The sequence below is a fragment of the Canis lupus genome, chromosome 15 (genome assembly GCF_003254725.2).
Source record: "Canis lupus dingo isolate Sandy chromosome 15, ASM325472v2, whole genome shotgun sequence".
NCBI lineage: Eukaryota > Metazoa > Chordata > Mammalia > Carnivora > Canidae > Canis > Canis lupus.
The window spans coordinates 49,136,354-49,157,601 of NC_064257.1; the positions used below are offsets into that span (position 1 = coordinate 49,136,354).

Sequence of the window (21,248 nt, forward strand, 5' to 3'; positions counted from 1 at the left end):
ATGAGGCAGGTATAGATTATATTACAATCTCCTTTTTAAATACGAGGAAACTGAAGCACAGACAAGTCACGGGGCTAAATACTGGGGCTGGCATTTGAAACTGGACCTGCTGCCCGACTCCAAACCCCACACTCTCCACAAGAAACAGGTGAATCGCTAAGTTCGCTGCCCATAACGCGGAGGGGCGGCCGCCCGCCACGGAAACCTCCTTCCGGGCGTCAGAGCCGCGGAAACCAACGCACGCGGAGCCCGCGGCAGAGGCCGCGCAGCCCCGCCCCGCCAGGCCCCCGGACGGCCGTCCGCGCCGCGCGGTCTCCACACACGTGAGGGCGCTGTGGCAGCTACCGTCGCAGTTCCTGTTTCTGTTGTCGCGATATTCTTGACGCCGGAAAAACGCAAGATCGAAGGTCACGTAGATGGCACGCCTCTCCCAGGACGCCTAAGTTCTCGCGTGAGTTGCACTTCCGCCCTTTTGGCTCCCGCAGCAGCGCCATGGCGGTCGGCAAGAACAAGCGCCTTACGAAAGGCGGCAAAAAGGGAGCCAAGAAGAAAGTGTAAGTGGCTCCTCTCCTGGCGCCCAGCCTTCTGCGGCTACGCTGGGCTCGGCGGGCGGGTTCTAGACGGCAGCGGGGGCCGGATGGCGAGGATGCCCGATGGATTGTGAGGGCCGTGCAGGGTTGGCAAGCCCGGCACGGCGCCCTGACGGGACGGTGCTGCGCCGGCGCGGGCCGCCTTCTGGTCTTTGGCCCTCTGGGTCTTGTGCGCGTCTCTTCTGAGCTAAACTCGACGCTGCACGGGGACGGCGCGCTCCGTATTGTGGGCTCCCGGGCTTTGCAGACGTCACGAGCAACCGTGGTACTGCTCCCGAGGCTGGGGTTGAGGAGGTCCCTCTCGTCCACCCAGGACCTCGCACCCCGTCGTCTCCCTGGGCTGGGTGGGACCCTTGGAGATCCTAATGAGCTCGGGTGGGTCCCTGAAGAGCCTGGGTTACCAGTACGCGTTTGCTGCCCCAGTGAAGTTCAAGAGACGTGCGTGTTCTTCGGAGGCCGTGCTGCTTGTGTAGTCCCAGAGCCGACGCGGCGCGGAGTTGTGTGCGTTCGGAGCGTCCGGGTGGGACAGTGAAGCGGGCATCGTGGGCAAGAGCTGGGTTCGCTCACGCGTCCCTCACGTCACTGGGAGGAGCAGGTTCTTCCCAGGGTCCGGTTGCTAACGTGCCAGTTAGCTCTTCAAAATCATTAGAATGAGGAAAGTTTTACTTTGTTTTTTAATTTTTTTTTAGAATGAGGAAAGTTTTAAAAGTTCAGTAAGAATAACGTGATCTACGATAAAACTCACATAAGTGTTTTGTGAATACAGGGTTGATCCATTTTCTAAGAAAGATTGGTATGATGTGAAAGCGCCAGCTATGTTCAATATAAGAAATATTGGAAAAACACTAGTCACAAGAACTCAAGGAACCAGTGAGTATTTTATTCTTGTTTTGTATTTTTCATAAATCAAGGTCTACTGGTGGTTCTGTGGTGGAAGAATTAAGAAAATACCTCTTGGTTGCAGCTTTGGCTACTGTGATGCTTAATGTCTGGTAAAAACACTTGTAGAGGAAAGGTGGGGCCTTAGATGTACTAAGAAAATGTGCAAAGGCTCTTAGTTTCTAGTGAGCACTGTCCGTCAGTGTCCAGGTGGATTTGATTAACAAAAGTTAGGGTCTTGATAACTTACCATTAACTTTCTAAGTTCAACTTTAGCATAAATGTTCTTTGTTGGCTTGGCTTTGTGTGGTTCTTACTGTTAATAAGACAATTCTTGTTTTATAGAAATTGCGTCTGATGGTCTCAAGGGTCGGGTTTTTGAAGTTAGCCTTGCTGATCTGCAGAATGATGAAGTTGCATTTAGGAAATTCAAGCTAATCACTGAGGATGTGCAGGGCAAAAACTGCCTGACTAATTTTCATGGCATGGATCTTACCCGTGACAAAATGTGCTCCATGGTCAAAAAATGGCAGGTGAGAACAAAAGTTCCTTGGGATGGTGCTTTGGCGTGAGTGGCCAGGGATGGCCTGTTACGACAAGAAAGGAGCATGTGTGTTTGAAGCGCATTGCATTTTAAATCCTTGATGTTTGCTTTTACTGAGTGCTGACTCTGGGATTGGCACTCTTGAAATTGAGTAAAGGAGTAAGCAAGCCATGATCCTCCCATTTAAGTGGAGTTTAAGACTTGTTTATTTACTTGTCTATTTTCTTGTAAGTTTTAAAGTTGGGTTTTCAGAGTTAGAGTGGCAGAGCTCCTGGTGTGAGGTTGGAATCTTGGCTCCATTTCCCAGTTGTGTTCTCTTTGGCAAGTAACTTACAGCTTGCTAATAAGCCCCTTGATGCCTTTATCTAAAATGGTGGGTATCACCTCTTAGAGTTATGAAGATGAAATAAGAGCCAGGTAAACATGCTTAAGTAAAGCTTGACACAAAGCCTTTAGAAAGCATTGTCCTAGGAAATAATGACATTGGTTCAGATGTGTCTGGCTAAACCATTCGGTTTGGGGATGGGGATGTCATGTATATGGGAATGAGTGATGACAAAATGTTTCGGTCCCAAATGATACATATTGATTATACCGCTACATTTACTTCTGACATTCCCTAAGATTTTTATGGTTGAATTTCTGGAAATATTTTAAGGTCCTTTTGCTGTAAGCGTACTACTCATTTTTTAAACTGAAGTATACAATTTTCAAAATACAGAGGTATTTCAGTTTTTGTTGCTACCTAAGAGTAGTAATTTTTTGACTTTAGGCAATAATATAAGTAGTTGCGGATTTTTTATTACATTTTAGCTGTGAAAATGATTATTTACTCGTCATCAGGCTTTAGTTTGGAGCATGAAGGACATTTAAAAATAGTGCATTTAGTGTTAGAGCGATATTTCACCTATTCAGACATTTTTTAAAAAGGAGTAAGTGATGTAGAGTCTCTTAACCGTGTTTCTCACATAGAGTCATACAGTTGATGGGTGGGAAGGATAGGCTATTAAAGGCTGGCGTGTAAAATCTGGGGCTGGGTGCTGTTGAGATGGGGATAGAAGTATTACCTAGAGAAGAGTTGAAGGGACTGTATTTGATTAGATATGAAAGATAGTAAGATTTGGAGTAATTGTTGCTAAGTTCACTTCAAGGAGGTACTGTGAATTAGGCATGTAGTTTATATTATACTTTATATTGTATGATGAGTACTTTTTCTAGCTTTTTTTGTATTAGAATTCGAGGGCTATAAATTGATAACATTAAAACCTGGTATATCTGACAATATCTTTTTTTCCCACTAGACCATGATTGAAGCTCATGTTGATGTAAAGACTACCGATGGTTATTTGCTTCGTCTATTTTGTGTTGGTTTTACTAAAAAACGCAATAATCAGATTCGGAAGACCTCTTACGCTCAGCACCAACAGGTCCGCCAAATTCGGAAAAAGATGATGGAAATCATGACCCGAGAGGTGCAAACAAATGACTTGAAAGAAGTGGTCAATAAACTGTAAGTGTTTCTTTTCCTCCTACCACATAACTCTGAATCTCTGATTATCCCTGAGCTGAAGGAAAGCGTATGAAACAAGGTGGAAGTCCGACCTGTGTTTAAATCTTGTCTGTGAGACTGTTAGGTTTATCTCTTGAAATGAAAGCATGTTAAGTGCTCAGTAAATGGGATTTGGTTTCTTTATTTGATTGAAGCAGTCTGAAGGCAGACTGCTTGTGAGACTTGAAGCATAGGAAATGATTTTGTCTTAATTAGAAAATATACTGAATAGGCAAAACTTGCCACCATGAATAATGTATGGGAATAGATGATGACAAAATGTTTCGGTCCCAGATGACAACCACTGATAAAACTTAACATTTTTCTGATGTTCCCATGCAGTTGGCTAAGAGGGTGGAATAGAAAAGGCAGAAAGCTCAAATGCTTACTCTCCTACTAACTAGCTGTGTAATTCAGATCATTTAACCTCCAGCTGTAAAAGTGCAATAAAAGATTGTCTAATGTGAAGATTTGAGTGGATTAAATAAGGCAGGTATTGATATATTTATAAGTTTATCCTTTTCTGTCATTACTGGTTTACAGGATTCCAGACAGCATCGGAAAAGATATAGAAAAAGCTTGTCAGTCTATTTATCCACTCCATGATGTTTTTGTTAGAAAAGTAAAAATGCTGAAGAAGCCCAAGTTTGAATGTAAGTGAAAAATCAGGGGCGGGGTGGGGGGGGTGGGCAGAATGTGGCCAGATACATTTGAGGGTTTTTTTTTCTTTTTGGGGGGAGGGGGGCAGATGATGGCTTTTCTGTCACTTTATGGTATTGAAGGGCATTGTTTTAAGACAGCGGTGTGCTATAACTTTTTTTTTTTTTTTCTTTTAGTGGGAAAACTCATGGAGCTTCATGGTGAAGGTAGTAGTTCTGGAAAAGCTACGGGGGATGAGACCGGTGCTAAAGTTGAACGAGCTGATGGATATGAACCACCAGTCCAAGAATCTGTTTAAAATTCAGACATTTAATGGTGACCAATAAAAACATATTTGTGATGTTTAATTTCTTATCATTCTTTTTAAATAATCAGGCTCGGTGAAGCAGATGTTTTGAACTGACCGTGTGAACTTTTCAGAACTATTGTATGGATCTTATCCATTGCTCTTGGCTACTAAATAGCTGCAAAAGGGTAGTGATCTATTTTAAGCTGTAGTGATCTGGATGGAAGTGTTCTAGATGGTTAATAAAAGGAAACTTTTTTAACGTGTATGTTTTCAGCTGGTTCTTAAACCATCTGGAAGGCTTGTTAAAATAGAACAAGTAGATCTATAACCCCCCCCCCCCTTTGGGCAATAAGCGGTGTTTTTTGTTTTGTTTTGTTTTTTTATAAGCGGTGTTTTTTAAAGATTTTATTTATTTATTCATGAAAGAGGCAGAGGGAGAAGCAGGTTCCCCGCAGGGAGCCTGATGTGGGAGTCAATCCCCACGACCCGAGGATCACCACCTGAGCCAAAGGCAGACACAACCACTGAGGCACCCAGGCGTCCTCATTGAGATCACTTTGGAGCAAGCCGCTGTTATTACCACCTGGACTGTTAGCTGCCTACCTGGTTCCCTTAGGTACCACCTTAAGGTAATAAGAGGTCAGAAGCAAGATTACATGGGCCTTGACTGAGTGGCCCAGGTGATCTTGCCTCTGACCTATTACTGTACCCCTAATGTTTCTAGCCAGGTTGTCCTTACTATTCTGGGTGGGCTAGGTATGTTCTAAGGCTTGTTTTCTCTGCTCATGGAATACTGTCCCTTAAATGCCACTGTGCTTGTTCCTGTATCGAAGTCTCAGTAGATCCTAATGATCGGCTTGGCCTATTAAAAATTGTACCCTGTCCTCCAGCATTCCTAATTCCCATTATTTTTCTATAGTTTTCACTTGTATTTACTAGAATACTCCATGAAGTGTGGGGTACCTTCCACTCAGGTCATGATCCTGGAGTCCCCTGGCATTGGGCCCCCCTGCTCAGCAGGAAGTCTGCTTCTCCCTGTCTGCCCTTCACCTCAATCTGCTTTTTCAATAAAAAATTTTAAAAAGTATCCCTAGAATATTGTACGAGGATTGCTATATCTCCAGTGCCTAGAAGTTCAGTGTTTGTTGAATTAAAGGAATGAATAATATTCCCTACTAATAATATCCCATAGTGAAGCAAATGTTTTCAATAAAACAATTGTACATTTGGATCTCAAATGACAGGGATTTTCCAGGGTGGATGGAAGTTGGGTCTAAAGAGGCCTCATTGAGGGATAGGTGCCATGAATTGGGTTAAATGTTTCATCTTTGTGCTGGACATCATTTAGATAAAATCAGTAGCCAAGCTCCAATCTGCTACATCTGCACAGGGCTTGGCACAGCTCTTTTATCTTTTTTTTTTTTTTTTTAAGATTTTATTTATTCGAGAGAGGCAGAGACCTAGGCAGAGGGAGAAGCAGGCTCCTCACAGGGATCCTGATGTGGGACCGGATTCCAGGACCAGGATTATGCCCTGAGCCGAAGGCAGACACTCAACTGCTGAGCCACCCAGGCAACCCAGCTCTTAACAAAGGTTCATTTGAAAATGGTTTGGCCTGTTTGATGGTGGGTTTACTCAAGTTCTCTTCTAAGCCAACTTGAAGGTGGGTAACATCCATCCAGTGGAAGCTACTGTAAAGGGTAATTGTTTCCTGTTTCCCGTATTAAGTATCTTACAAACTTAATACATAGAATACATGTGGCTTTTATCTATTAATTGGAACAGTTTTACTTTGGTCTTAGAAAACAACTGTTACCAGGGATCCAGGAATGTTCAAAAATTGGTTACTGGTCACCGAAGACCTTTGTGTTAGGGCATGATCGGATCGGGCAGCAAAACTAACACTTGATCTGAAAGCTGGCTTTTGCTTTTTGTTTTTTTAAATTGGCTTTTGCTTCTTGAATGTGTACATCTGAGTAGTACTACTCATTTGGAAGCGTGTACTAACGTGACAGACCACACTGGCCACTTCACAGGAAGATGCGGTACAGTGCAAACTGCAGTGACATAACGACTCCCTGTTTTGCATCACCCATCTGAAAAGACCCCTTCAAAGATGCGATACATAAAATCTCATTACAAATCAGCGCTAATAGGTGAACATTTGCAGTTGATGATGGGGACTGCTGACTTGAACACTAATTAAAGGAGATGTCATCCTCGACTCCAAAAGAAAGACGTATTATTAAAGAAAAATTGCTCAACTGTTACAGTTTCGACTTCGTTAATAAAAATTTTGTGGAGATATTGTTTCTGCTCCTCATGCCTACACAGTATCCTTAAATTTGCACATTGGCCCTTTACAGATAAAGCTTATTGACACCTGCTATAAATATGGAAACAGCATTCAAATTAACTGGTAGAGTTTGGGCAGAACTTGCAATGAAATTAAGTATTTTCTAAATAAATTGTGTGTGTGTGCGCGTGCGTGCCTGTGCCTCTGGGTCAGTCTAGTGTACTACTACATATCCCGCTGCTAAGCCTGAGATCTATCCCATTCAGAGCACTGCTACTTCTAGAAAAGTTAATAGGACAGGCTCCCCTGCCATTCCCTACCAGCAGGTGGGCCAGGATTATAACACAGGGGCCTCAACCCTTTGATGGCCAGTATTTTCACTATATAGATATCCCATTAGCTGGATAGTCCGAACCCTCAGTCTCATAGGCCTTGACTGGTTTTTATTACCCAATAGGGATGTTTCCCAACTCTTGGATGCTTTGGGTATTGGAGACAGCATAGGTCTCAGTAAATGGGCCTTCCTGGTCAAGTAAAAATCGCAGCAGCTTTACCATCTTCATTTTGCATGAAGCACTAATAGTTACTTGGGAAACCATGCCTCCCACCCCATGGCCTGAAGCACAGCTGCTGGCTCATCAGGGCTCTCACTTCATAGAGATCCCCTAAATACACCATCTCAATCACTGGTGGCTCAGCTAAGTTGAAAGCTGATGGTATTCTTTATGCTGTGCAGAACTGAAGTGAGTGTGGTCACTGCTCAGTGGGCTGAACTCCAGGCGGTTCTCAGATCTGCCAATTCCTCCCTTGATAAACAGTCCCCTTTGCTGACTTTGCCCGTGGCCCAGCCATCTGGTTTGCCACTTGAAAGACTTGTTCAGGCAGATAAAAAATAAATGCATGTAAATAAATGCATTTAAAGTCCAGCTCTGACATGAGCTGGTAGAATCAAACTACTGATCAAGCCTGCACCACCCAGACTGCCCCCCTCCACCTGGCCACACGTTCACTGTTGGGGCTGTGCACACAGTAAATAAACTCTTTCTTGGTGTATGCCAGACTTGTGCCTCCTGCCAAAAGTTGGCTCATTTGTTTCGAGGTAAATGAAGGCACAGACTGATAGACTGCCTACATTACCACTGCTCAGAGCGACTGATGGTGTCTCAGCACTGTTGACACATTTTTAGGTTATGATGTTGCTGGTCCAATCTGATCAACTGACCAAACAACTGTAGCCCTTGAATCTAATATCATATGTGCCATGTTCTTGGTCTGGAAAACCAAGAGTAGCAAAGAGTATCTGATGGATATTTCATGGCTTTCTACTACCCACAAATATCTAGCACTGTTGAGAATTGAGAACAGGTTTCTGATTCCACCACCCTCACCTTTACCTGTCCTACATACCTGAGTAAGGTAGTTGGGGTTACAGAATATGGCAATCCTGAGGAAAGCATCGTCTCCTCTGTGCTGCCTCCTGGGTGATAATCAGGACAAAAGGTCTGCGTGAGAGTGGGGATGACTGGAGAAAAGATGGAATTATAAGTATCTTTCCCCAGCACCGAAGGAGAAAACAGGCCCTAGGAGGGAGGGAGGGGCAGCGATTAAGGTACTCTTTGTTACCTAGGTCATTCTGTCGTGGCACTATTAGTATTTTAGGCCGGATAACTCAATGTTGCAAGGGGCTGTTCTGTGCATTGTGGGGTGTTTAGCAGTACCACTGACCTCTACCCACTAGCTGCCAGTAGCACCTTTTCCCTAGCTGTGACAAAAGGGTCTTTGGGGGTTGCCAAATGTCCCCTGGGAGAACTTGCTCCCAGATGAGAATGGCTAACCTTAATCCAAAACTGTTACTTAGGGACGCCTGGGTGGCTCAGCGGTTGAGCGTCGGCCTTCAGCTCAGGGTGTGACCCTGGGGTCCCAGGACTGAGTCCCACATCAGGCTCCCTGCAGGGAGCCTCTCTCTCTGTCTCTCTGTGTCCCTCATGAATAAATAAATACTTAAAAAAAACAAAAACAAAACCCAAAACTGTTACCTAAATCATGTGGCAGTTGCAGCGAACAGTCTGACCTGCTGCTGGGTTTGTCATGTGTCCATGTGCTATGAAAACAAGAAACCTCATCTAGACATAGTTGGTTCTGAACTATTCTGCTACACCTGATGCCATCAACGGTAGCTCCCAGATGCAAACGTGCACAAACTCAAAGATTAACACAACCTTCATTCAGTCTGATCACATGGCAAAAATGGCAAGTGGAGCTGCAACTATTTGGTGACACTGTCCATGTGACTTAAACCAATGTGATGATGATTCGAATCAGGTTTAACAAATTCTGAAGTGAAGGGACTTCTGTCCTTTTGGTCATATTTTTGGATGGGAAAAAAATGAGTCATGAGATGACTCCCCACCAGGGGCAAGGGTTGCTTTTTCGCCCATCTACTGCCCCTCTAATTATTGCCAATGACACCAAAGATCAGCGGGTCAGCTGAAGCTCACTTGCACGGTTCATAATGAATAATGGCCTGGCCTTGGACCGCATCGTGGCTGCCTCAAAGAAGAGCTACTGCTACCCTCTAGGGCTTCCTACACAGCTGGCTAAGTGTGGAATCCTGGAGAGAATGAGGTCAGTACCACACGCTGGCTTCGTCTGTTCCTTCAAGTCTTACGGATAATAGTCGTAGTTACACATGCTGTGCGATTCTAAGCTCTTAATTAATCAGAGTGGTTAGTGGAACACATTCGTGTAAAAAGTCCAATCTGGCCAAGGACGCGTGTCGCACTGAGCAGTGATTTGGGAGGCACCTGCCACAGAGCCCGCGTGTCCCTGCGTGCCCTCGGGGAGTACGCTAAGAATACAGTTCTCTGTCTGCTCTTTACGGGGCCGTTTCTCAGGTTTGGTTTGCATCCCTGTGAGCAATCTTGAGGGGTGATGTGATGTCTCCCCCTGGACAAGGAGCAGGCTTGTTTCCGCTTAGTACACAAGAGCTAAGCCTCAGTGCTCCTCTTCTGTAACCCAGCCCCCTGGATCATGGGCCCTTTGCGTTACGTCTGTGGGATCTGAGGAGCCCGGGAACTGGAACAAATGAACATGAGGCTTCGGCTGTTGGTTTGCTGTGAGTAACAGTCCTTTAATTTCTGACCCAGGAGTCTCATGTCTTTTGCCAGCATCCCTGAGACTGTGACAGGCCAACTTTTCAGCTTGTAAGTTGGGTAAAACGTCAAAACACCGCACAGCTCTGGACACGTTCTCCTCAATTATTCTGAAGCAAATTTTAGATATTAAATGTAAATGATTCCTTAAAAAGAAAACATAACCACAATCCTATTAATATACTTCTAAATTTCAATAATAATTTAATAGTATTAAATATCTAGTCACGCCAATTTAATTGATTAATCCTCTATTGGATATAACACTGATAGGCAATGCAAGTGTGAAAGCAAGTGTAGTGAGCTTCCACTTGCTAAGACCACTCATGAAGTCAAGGTTAAGAAATTATTGCAGGGGACGCCTGGGTGGCTCAGCAGTTCAGTTAGTTAAACATCTGCCTTTTGGCTCAGTCATGATGTCAGGGTCCTGGGTTTGAGCCCCATGTCTGGCTCTCTGCTCATCAGGAAGTCTGCTTCTCCCTCTCCCTCTGCTCTTTCCCCCTGCTTGCATGCTCTCTTTCTTGCTCTTTCACTCTCTCAAAATAAATAAAAAAATCTTCAACAAAAACAAAAAAAGGACAAACCAAATGCTGGTTAAGGAGTGCAGTAACTAGAACTCTTAAATATCATTAATGGACTGTAAAATAGTACACTTTGGAAAACAAGCAGTTTCTTAATTTTAAGATTTATTTTAGCGAGCGAGTGAGTGAGCATGAGTGGAGGGAGGGGCAGGGGAGAGAGAATCTCAAACAGACTCCCTGCTGAGCAGGGCTCAATCCCAGACCCTGAGATCATGACCTGAGTTGAAATCAAGAGTTGGCCACTTAACCAACGACCCAGGTGCCCCAAACAGGCAGCTTTTTAAGAAAATTAAATGTGTCTATTTCACTCCATAACAATTTAACTATGTTATTTCATTTTTATGATAATCTAGAGCAGGCAAAATGAATCTTTGGTGATGGAAATCAGAACAGTGATTGCTGGGGGAAGGAGGTGGAGGAGGAGGGTGGGATGTGATGACTGACTGGAAAGAGGCATGAGAAAATTTCGATGGTGATGGAAATGTTCTATGTATTTATTGATACTTATGAGTATACAGAATTGTCAAAACTCACAGAATTATATACTTAATATCTATACATTTTATGCAAATTATGCTCTAATTTTTTTAAAAAATGGATCTAACCAACTAGGTCATGGACATGTGGCATTTTAGTGTCTGTCCCATTCTGGGATATGCCTCCCACACTATGAACTTACTCCTTCCTACCTACTTAGGTCTGGAACCAAATCTAAACATACCTCTCTGTCGTGGGCTTCTTGGCTGCCATGGTATTCAGGACTTTGGCTCCATGTATGGCTCTGCATGGTGGCTTGGGCACCACCCCCAGGAAATCACATGGCTAGATCTGATTGTACTGTCCAACATTCCAGTGGTTATGGTTATTATTGCCATCTATGGTCTGATGCCAGTGGTCCTTATTACCAAATCCTAAAGAAGAAAACCTTACTTTCTGCAGTTGGGCACCAGCTTGAGTGACTTGGCTGCTGGCTTGTAGGGATCATCAGTATTGAGGTCTGCCTGGCAGCCCTATTTGTGAGAGTAATTCTGAGTTTCATCTTTCCAGGGGTACTCAGTTTCTTTGACCTTATCATTTGCCTTTCTTCTCTTTATCAAGTAGTCCCTCCTTATGTCCATCAAATACAATGTGCTTTAGCAGCCATCCATCTCTATCTAGTGGGAACGGCCCTGACACACTTGCATAGGGGCAATCCTCCCACTGAGTAGTTAGCCTTCTAGAGGCATGGTGCTTTAGTGCTCTATAATCTGTTGCTCTTGCACCTTGCCCCAAACTCTCTCATGGTAATGGACAACGAGCCTTCTCATAGTCCAGCCAAACCCCTCTGACCACCAGCAATGATGCAGGCCTCTGCTCACTAACATTTATTTTCCCCTAGAGTGCTCTGTATATATAAACAGATTGGATAATTTTTTCATCACTGTGTATTTATTTAATAGCTTTGACATTTCATATGTCTAAAGAGAAGACACCACAGTCTCCTCGGTACAGGCATAACTCATTTTATTGCATTCCATTGCACTATGCAGAAACTCTTTTTGGTTTTTTTTGTTGTTTTTACAAATTGAAGGTCTGTGGCAACCCTGCATCAAGTAAGCCTATCAGTGCCATTTTTCCAATAGTATTTGCTCAGTGTGTGTCTCTGTGCCACATTTTGGTAATTCTTGCAATATTTCAAACTTTTTCATTATTATGTTTATAATGCTATCTGTGATCAGCGATCTTTGATATTATTATCATTGTTTCCCCGAGACCAATAATGTTGAAATTAGGCCAATTAATAATCCTACAATGGCCTCTAAGTGCTCAAGTGAAAGGAAGAGTTGCATCTCTCTCACTTTAATCCAAAAGCTAGAAATGATTATGTTTAGTGAAGGAGGCATGTAGAAAGCTGAGATGGGCCAAAAGCTAAGCCTCTTGCATGAAAGTTAGCCAAATTGTGAATTCAAAGGTAAGTTCTTGAAGAAAAGGGAAGGTGCTACTCCAGTAAACACATGAATGGTAAGAAAGTGAAACAGCCTTACTGGTGACACAGAGAAGTTTGAGTGTCTGGATAGAAGCTCAAACCATCTGCAATATTCCCTTATGCCAAAGCCTAATCCAGAGAAGGCCTGAACTTCTTCAATTCTATGATGGCTGAGAGAGGCGAGGGAGCTTCAGAAGACAAGTCTGGAGCTAGCAGAAGCTAGTTCATGAGGGTTAAGGTAAAAAGCCATCTTTATAACATCAAAGCGCAAGGTGAAACACCAAGTGCCGATGGAGAAGTTGCAGCAAGTTATCCGGAAGATCCAGCTAAGATAATTCATTAAAGTAGCTACACTTTACTGAACAAAAGATTTTCAATGTAGATGAAAAAAAGTGTATGTTGGAAGAAGACACCAACCACCTAGGACTTTCATAGCTAGAGAGAAGTCAATGTCTGGCTTCAGAACTTAAAAGGACAGGCTGACTCTTGTTGGGAGCTAATGCAGCAGGTGACTTTAAATTGAAGCCAGTGTTCATTTATCATTCCTCAAATCCTAGGCCCTTACAAGTTCTGGTAAATCTACTCTGGTTGTGCTCTATTAGTGGGACAATGAAGCCTGGAAGACAACTCATCTGTTTACAACATGGTTTATTGAACATTTTAAGCTCACTGTTGAGCCCTACTGCTCAGAGAAGAAGATTCCTTTTGAAATATGACTGCTCACTGACAATGCATCTGGTCACCCAAAAACTCTGATGGAGGTGGACGTCAACGTTTTTCATGCCTGCTATCACAACGTCCATTCTGTGGCCCATGGATCAAGGAATAATTTCAACTTTTGAGTGTTTTTATTTAAGAAATATATTTCATAAGGCTACAACTGCCATAGATAGCTTATTCCTCTATTGGATCTGGTCAAAGTAAATTGAAAATCTTCTGAAAGGATCCACCATTCTAGATGCCATTAAGAACAGTTATGATTCATGAGAAGATGTCAGAATATCAACATGAACAGGAGTTTGGAAGAAGTTGATTCCAATCTTGAAGGATGACTTTGAGGAGTTCAAGACTTCAGTGGAGGAAGTCACCGCAGATGTGGTGGGAAAAGCAAGAGAATGAATTGCTGTGATCTCATGGTAAAACTTAGAGGGATGAGAAGTTGCTTCTCATGAGCAAAGAAAGTGATTTCTAGAGATGAAATCCACCCCTGATGAGGATATTGTGAAGACTGTTGAAATGACAACAAAGAATTTACAATATTCTGTAAATTTAGTTGATAAAGCAGCAGCAGGGTTTGAGGACTGGCTCCAATTTTGAAAGAAGTTCTACTGTGGATAAAATGCTATTAATTGGCATCACATTACAGAGAAATTGTTCATGAAAGGAAGAGTCAATTAGTGTGGCACACTTCACTGTTGTCCTATTTTAAGAAACTGCCACAGCCACCCCAGCCCTTAGCATCACCTTCCTGGTCAGTCAACAGCCATCAACATCGAGGCCGCACCCTCTGTCAGCAAAAAGATTACAACTTGCCGAAAGCTCAGATATGGTTAGCATTTTTTGGCAATAAAGTATTTTAAAGTTAAGGTATGTAAATTTTTTTTTCCTAGACATGATGCTACTGCACACTTGATAGCCTACGGTATAGTGTACACAGAACTTCTATTTGTACTGGGAAACCAAAATATTCATCTGACTTGCTTTATTGTGATATTCATTTTATTGCAGTGGTCTAGAACTGAATCTGTACAAAGCAATCCTAGAGTACTGCATTGAACGCTTAGTTACATGCTCTGATGCTGTTTGGAATTAACAACTCTGCTCTTCAGTCATAGGCTACCTGGGATTGGGAAACAATGTGGTGGGCCTCCGTGGTCCTCTGAGTCAGTGCTCTATTGAATAAAAAAACTTAGATATGATTGAAGAAATAAATGTCGCTGTCCTTTTAATTTTAATTGTAAAGAAGAACTAAATATGGGTATTTTGGTATTAAGAGTCTCAGTTGATTTCTGTTAAAAGAGGACAGATAATTAATAGATGATTTTCCTTTCTAAATTATGAATTAGAATCGATACTTCTCCTGAAAAATACTTCATTGAGTTATTGCCCAATTTACAGTATTTGAAGAAAAATAAATAACCCAGGGCTTACATATAGTTTCTTTTTAAAAAAAAGTTCGGGATATATCCCAGACTCTGAAATATAAATTTATTACCTTAACATTGCCTGAGTTAATCTATTAGACTCCAAAATACTAAAAAACAAAACAAAACAAAAACCCAGTGTTTTGCACTATATGTGTATGAAAACCTAGAGTTAGGAATTTTTTGCTCCAACCAAGAACACAGCCCTACAGACATACTTTTTCATGACCTAATGTTTCAAGCATTCATAAATTCCCTATTAAGCAAAAAGGAATCCCCATCAATAGATCAGTTCATGTTTGAGTTTCTAGGTAATCAATCAAAATACAAATTGCCTACACAAAACTGAGAAACTAAGCAGGAATTTTTTTCTTGAAGAGAGAGAAATTTAAGACTTTAATTCTCTGCAATTCATTCTAACCACAAGTATTATACCTGAGAAGTTATGTTTACAGAACAATAAATCAGATCAAATCTACTTGTTTAATTGCTGAACAGAAATGTTTCACTTTAGCATCACAAATGGAAAAAGGTACTCAATTGGGAATCAGTAGAGCCAGCTATGTTTTGCTCCGCCGTCCCTGTATGACCTTAGGGAAATAAATCATTTAACCTGTGCAGGTTGAGTTCTGGTCTGCAGACCCTTCCGTCATTTAACAGGATGAGCTTGCAATTAGGAGAGAGGCCCGTAGATGGTGCTGTTGTTCTGACTTAGGCTTTGTATTTTTTCCTCCACTATAATTACAGTGAAGTAAAAAGGCATAGGTTAGAAATGATTTCCTATTAGTTTGAAAAAATTCACTATTAAGTGTTCAAAATGGCATTGAATTATGAATCATATGGGCCACATGCATCTGGCACTAATTAAAAGGGATAAACCACTAATGACTATAACAATGACTTACTCAGTTAAGAAACTGAATAAATAAAAAAATTATTAAGAGTACTGATGTGTAACAGATACCATAGGAAAATATTTTGTTTTTTTTCAAATGTTAGTTCTAACAATAAATCTTGATAAATACACTGATTGTTTTTCACTATGAATGTTTCAGGCTATATGTAAAACCTATGATTTCCAGAAGCACAATGACAGATACATTACATTACCTGTCCCTCACATAAACAAGGACATCTTTTAAAAATCTACTTTAAGTTTTTCAAAAGGATGAGAATGATGTATTAAATGACTTCCCTTGTTTCAACCTACTAAAGAAAAAGGATCCCAAGATTCTAGTTTGAGAAAGCTTGGACGCACAATATCAAGTTTCACCTAAAATTATGGAAAGGAAAAAGAATACATTCCTATTTCTCCCCTATGAAATTCACTGAGTATAAAAATTACATTCAATCAATACAGAGAACAAGGAGGTACCTATGAAAACCCATACTGAGCAACATCGTGGCCTTTTATCAGTTGAGTGGGTAATAAGTGGCAAGCAAAAAATATAGTCATGAAGGAATGAAATGATACAAAACTGTGAATTTTGTCTCAATAAAGATTTTCGTCAACAAGTTAAAGAGGGGGAATCCCTGGGTGACTCAGCATTTAGCGCCTGCCTTCGGCCCAGGGCATGATCCTGGAGTCCCAGGATTGATTGAGTCCTGCATCGGGCTTCCTGCATGGAGCATGCTTCTCACTCTGCCTGTGTCTCTGCCTTTGTCTCTCACTCTGTGTCTCTCATGAATAAATAAATAAAATCTTAAAAAAAAAAAGTTAAAGAGCAAAGATATTGGATCTTTGGGGATTCAAGACAGTATTGCTACGTGTGAAAGCTTTCCATCCAACCAATCATCCAATCCCCACCAACCAACAAACCAACCTTTATTGAGCTTATATGGTGCAAAGGGCTGGAGATACAAAGGTACCATCTCCATTCTCAAAAAACTCAGTGTAGTATGAGAAAAGGACTTTGAAAAGTTCAGTTCAGTTTATTATAGTGTCAAGTAGATTTACAACTATTGCACTTATCATTCTGCTAACACAAGGCCAAAATTTTAAGAGGGATTTTTTTCTCCAATAAAGCTAGGCTTTCACGATCTTTGATAAATGATGTCAAAATTACAGGCAAAATAATATACCTCATGTCCTATTCCACACACATCCTCCACTTCTTGCCGTTGTGCACCCCGCTGCAAATAAGGATGTAGCTGAGATAATGCTCTAAGTCATTAATTCCTCATGAAATTACTCTTAAGTGAGATTTGACAAGAGTTTTCTTTATACTGTCCTCTTTAGCCAAAATGTAAAACAAAACAAGCCCAGCTCCCATACTCCAAAATCAATTAACCATATAACTGGAAAATGAACTTCCCTTAAAGACAAAGGGAACATCTCCTCCTTTACAGAACCCCACATGGCATTCACATAATGACAACTGGTGCCTAACTTTCTGGACAGTGGCAAACAATATGACAAAAGATAAAAAGTGGCCAAGCATACAAAACTCTTCTCAAAAACAGAAGAAAATTGTGAAGGTTGTTGGGGAAGTGTTTTACATTTCCAATGAAATGCTATTCCATTGATCTGCTTGGAAGATTGTCTTCGACCTATTTGGGTTAAGCCCATAAACTGTAATTGATTCAGTCACATGAAGAACCACTTTCATCTTAAGTCTGGAATGTATAACAAATGGATAGGAGGAAAGTGGTTTTTTATTTACCCTAGTAATTTCTGCAGGAATGAGGTGGAGAAAAAAACCCAAAGAAGTATCAGCCTTCGGTCTTCTTAAATTATTTTTCATTCTGATTACAGTGGGAAGAAATGAGCTGTGGGGGTTTGGTGTTTTCTGTTTTAACAGTTGCTTTGTATTCGGAGATATATGTGATTCATAATGTACCACTCTAACAAGATACAGTTTTTATATATTACTGGGGTAACACAAAGAAAATGAATGTTTCTTTGGGCACCAGTAATTGTCAAAAGAATGATTGCAGATTCAGGAGATGTGCTTTATAATAACCCCGTTAACATAAAGTATACATGGAAGAAAGAAGGTATGGCAGGTATGTGGAAGGGTTAGTTGTATTAGCATGGCATTTCAGGATGGTTTTGGCTCTTTTGACTAAGATACATCAAATTTTAACCCCCTTTAAAGTCCTTGGACAAAGGGAAAATACTTTTAACACAAGGAGCATTTGATGAGCACAAGCAGATTCACCAAGTGCTTATAAAGGCTCCCACTATTTAATAAAGTGCCCCCACCTGAAGCAAAGATTTGCCCTGGTAATAATGATAATGAGCTTAAATGGTTAGAATTCATTTGAATGTCAAAAATGAAATTTAGATGACCAAACATATCCTGATAGTTACAGCATGGAGAATATTAAATGTCCTCTTTTTAAACTACAGTAAAAAATGAAGAAGCATGGTTAATTTCCTTATGCTGATGCAAAGATGTCCAAGTGCAACTTCTGCCTGTAAGCCTCCCCATGCTCCCATGTCGCCTGACACTTTCCCTGCGGGAAGTGGGTATCTGCCCTGCTAATGCTGCCTGATGTTCTCCTAGGGAGGATACCGAGGGTTGCTCATGGGTTTCCATGTGTATGTTTCTACTGTGAATGAAAGCTGACTACAAAATCTAGACGTATTCTGCTTTCAGAAAATTCTAGTGTACCATGGACAGCATAGATATTTCTTTCAGTTTAAAAAAATAGTGCAAAAACATATCTGATAGTCAAAGTGATATTCAAGTGAGTTCTTGTGCCAAAGAACACCGTCAAGCTTCACCTTTAGCTGACTTGTAAAAACTGAACATAGTTTTTGGGAAATATTCCAGATTTTCCCATTAGTTCTCCACTCATCCAGTCATCATCTACAGATTCCAGCTCTGTTATGATGTCTCCAGCCTGTCCGAAGACAAAAATTGGAAATAATCATTATTTTTCTGTTGAGAATAAGCATGGTAAGCAGCCTACCCGGACAGGCATGGTTTATCTTTCTTGATGTAACTCTCTGATCTTGATTTGCCCAGGGGATTAAATGACATGCCACACATATGATCTATGATTTATGACACCATTTGCTTGGATGCCTTTTCTCCTCTGAGCCCATTCCTTGGCACCCTCACAGCACTTTTATTTTCCTGCTCGTATTTTGTGCCCCCCAAATTCACTACTCCTAATTAAAATTCTTTAGTAACAGTACTAGATATATGTTATATATGTATTTTTTCACATAACAATTATTTAGAGCACCCAATATGTGTCAGACACTGTTGAGTATTACGGATACAGCAAGGAATAAAGACCTCATCTTAGAGTAGGGAGGCAAATAATCAAGCTAGTCCAGGAAGACAGAAAGTGTGGGGTAGCATCTCATTAGTTCTAGGCAGGCAGCGCCCCACTGAAGGGGACACATAAGCAAACCCTTGAAGGTAAGAGAGTCCATGTGCTTACTACATACAGGTAGTCCTGCTTTATGCACTTTATAGGAATTAACTTACTTGAACAGCACTGTAGTCTTAGAGGTGGGTACTCTTATTTTGCCATTTTAGAGAGAGATTTTTATAGACTTCTTTATTTTAAAAAGAAGGAACCTGAAGCTCGGAAGAGATTAAATAGCTTCCTCAGGGCTGTGTGTCTAGTTAGTGGTAGGGACAGGATCCCAATCTAGTTCGATTTCGCTGGTTTTGCTAACCATTGGGAACATGGCTACTATGTTTTATAGTGGACTTTTTACTTAGAGAGGCTTTTACTGTAATTGCCTTTTTCCCAACATCCTGAGCATTTTGTACTCTACATTTATTCTTCCACATAATGGTATCCTCCTCCTACCATTTGGTTTATTCCATGCTTCTATGGCTTCACAGTCAAATTTACTTTCATTCCGGTCTTAAAAGAGCTTCTCTCTGACTCAGAACATCTGATTTACCCTCATCAGGTTAGTCAAAGGGACTGTGTGTCTTATTCATGTGTGAATTATAATTCCTCAACAGACGAAGACATAATTTTTTAAATTATCTCCTGAAACTATTTTGTTCTTTATGGATTCTAACCATTTCTTAGAATCTGGGTTTAAGATTCTATAATGGTTCAGGATGACCCTGACTACTTTTAAGAATATCAGGCTAAATGGATTTTATTTATAGCACTAGTACATTGCCCTCTGGAAAAATGGTTTGATTTAAGGCCTTTCTTTATGGAAAATGGAAAGGAAAAATGCTGACTATCAAATGTCATTAATTTACTTTACTCTGCCAAAATCTGTAAAAACTCTGGCTGTTCAAAGTTTCTATTATAAATAAGTTCCTTCTGGTTCCTAAATTATAACATAATAGTCGAATGAAACTTTGTTTTTTTGGCTCTGGTCCATATGTACATACTATGTCAGTTTTCTGATGGCTAGGACAATTAAAAAAAAAAAGTCCTACTAATATTCTGTGAACATTTAGTAAAATATTAATGATTAACAATACTGACAGCAGTGCAGAATCCTCTAACTAAAAAACTCTAGACCTATCTTGTCTATAGTCATTTATAAAACAAAGACAACCTATTTTCTGGAGAATATGAGTATGATTTTGTTATTTACACCAACATAACTTAAACGAAAGCCAAAATAACATCCAAAAAGTTTGAATCCAGATTGTTCACTTGCAGTCACATTTTATGTAAAGATAAAAAGGAATGAATTTTGAGTCACTGATTTCCATGATGAGAAGGACTAGAGCAACCGTTTCTAAGCATTTGGATTTTGAGAACCAAGAAATTAAGAGGAAAAAAAAGAAACTGATACAGGATTAGAAATTATAATTCTGCTTAAGAAATATCGTTTACTAATAGCATTTTATAAAAGAAATGACATTTTAATATGAAAAGGAAGAAATTCTTAGAAAAATGTAAAACTCCACAACAAAATAGGAAAGTCAGCAACTTTATATTGCTTTACTCTGCATGCCCCTTACTCTGTGACTTCTTAATATCACCTTCATTTCCCTCATTTTGTTTCAGACAGGTGCTGGGGCACCCACTGTTTTAAGTCTCATCTTCTCAAGTCACTCCCTGATGCTTTAATTCTTTCTATGGCATCCCTGCCTCTGCCTGAGTTTCTGATGATGGGGAATTTTCCAGTGTCTGGCGCAGGCTGTTCTGATGGCAACTGCTACTAAACCCACCCTCCTTCTTCTTGGAACAGTCCCAAAGTATTGTCGTGAGTGCCTTCCTCTGACCATGGTCCAACTGCAGGCTGGAGAGACAGGATCATGCAAATATTCTATTTTTACTCAAAAAACAACCAAAAAAGAAGATGGACTTCTTCGGTAAAGATTAAATTTTAGGCTTCTAAAAAGAAAAAAAAAAGCCTTTGCAGGGGTGCCTTGCTGGCTCAGTCAGGGGAGCATGCAACTCTTAATCTCTGGATCGTGAGTTCAAGCTCCATGTTGGGCGTATAGATGACTTAAATAAATAAATCAATCTTTGCATAGGAGTTTAACCTTTTGGGATCATTTCCCCAAATTCTAGTCAGTATCTTTGTGGACAAGACTCCAGTGCTTTATGAACACTGCTGCAGTGGCCAATTGTAGTAGGTACCATTTGATTTCTCCATTGGTTTCAAAGACATGACAGTAGCAGTTTGCAAAGTCCACATAGAGAATTA

The 21,248-nt window shown here is 40.9% G+C and overlaps 2 protein-coding genes and 2 non-coding genes across 18 annotated transcripts in view; 3 read left to right on the forward strand and 1 right to left on the reverse strand.

Annotated features, from left to right (window-relative positions):
• The first annotated feature begins 364 nt into the window (after positions 1-364).
• RPS3A (ribosomal protein S3A) lies at positions 365-4,774 on the forward strand. The gene is made up of 6 exons (XM_025439150.3): positions 365-554; positions 1,357-1,460; positions 1,815-2,002; positions 3,315-3,523; positions 4,106-4,215; positions 4,399-4,774. Exons 1-6 carry the CDS (start codon positions 493-495, stop codon positions 4,518-4,520), a joined length of 795 nt encoding a protein of 264 aa, XP_025294935.1. The 5' UTR covers positions 365-492; the 3' UTR covers positions 4,521-4,774.
• On the forward strand, positions 2,558-2,630 carry LOC112654924 (small nucleolar RNA SNORD73). Its single transcript, XR_003133470.1, has one exon. It is a non-coding gene; the product is annotated as a small nucleolar RNA SNORD73 (small nucleolar RNA).
• Positions 3,826-3,895, forward strand: LOC112654925 (small nucleolar RNA SNORD73). Its single transcript, XR_003133471.1, has one exon. It is a non-coding gene; the product is annotated as a small nucleolar RNA SNORD73 (small nucleolar RNA).
• A 5,178-nt stretch (positions 4,775-9,952) lies between the features above and the next one.
• SH3D19 (SH3 domain containing 19) overlaps positions 9,953-21,248 on the reverse strand; it is a 180,053-nt gene continuing 168,757 nt past the window's right edge. For 13 of the 15 annotated variants that reach the window (XM_049094206.1, XM_049094211.1, XM_049094204.1 and 10 more), the window contains one exon: positions 16,563-18,499. In XM_049094206.1, coding sequence (XP_048950163.1) covers positions 18,383-18,499 — 117 coding nt within the window. In that variant the 3' untranslated portion in view covers positions 16,563-18,382. Of the gene's footprint in view, positions 10,106-11,016; positions 15,386-16,562; positions 18,500-21,248 lie in introns of those variants that run through there. The other 2 variants (XR_003133125.3, XM_025439141.3) reach the window with 2 other exon arrangements.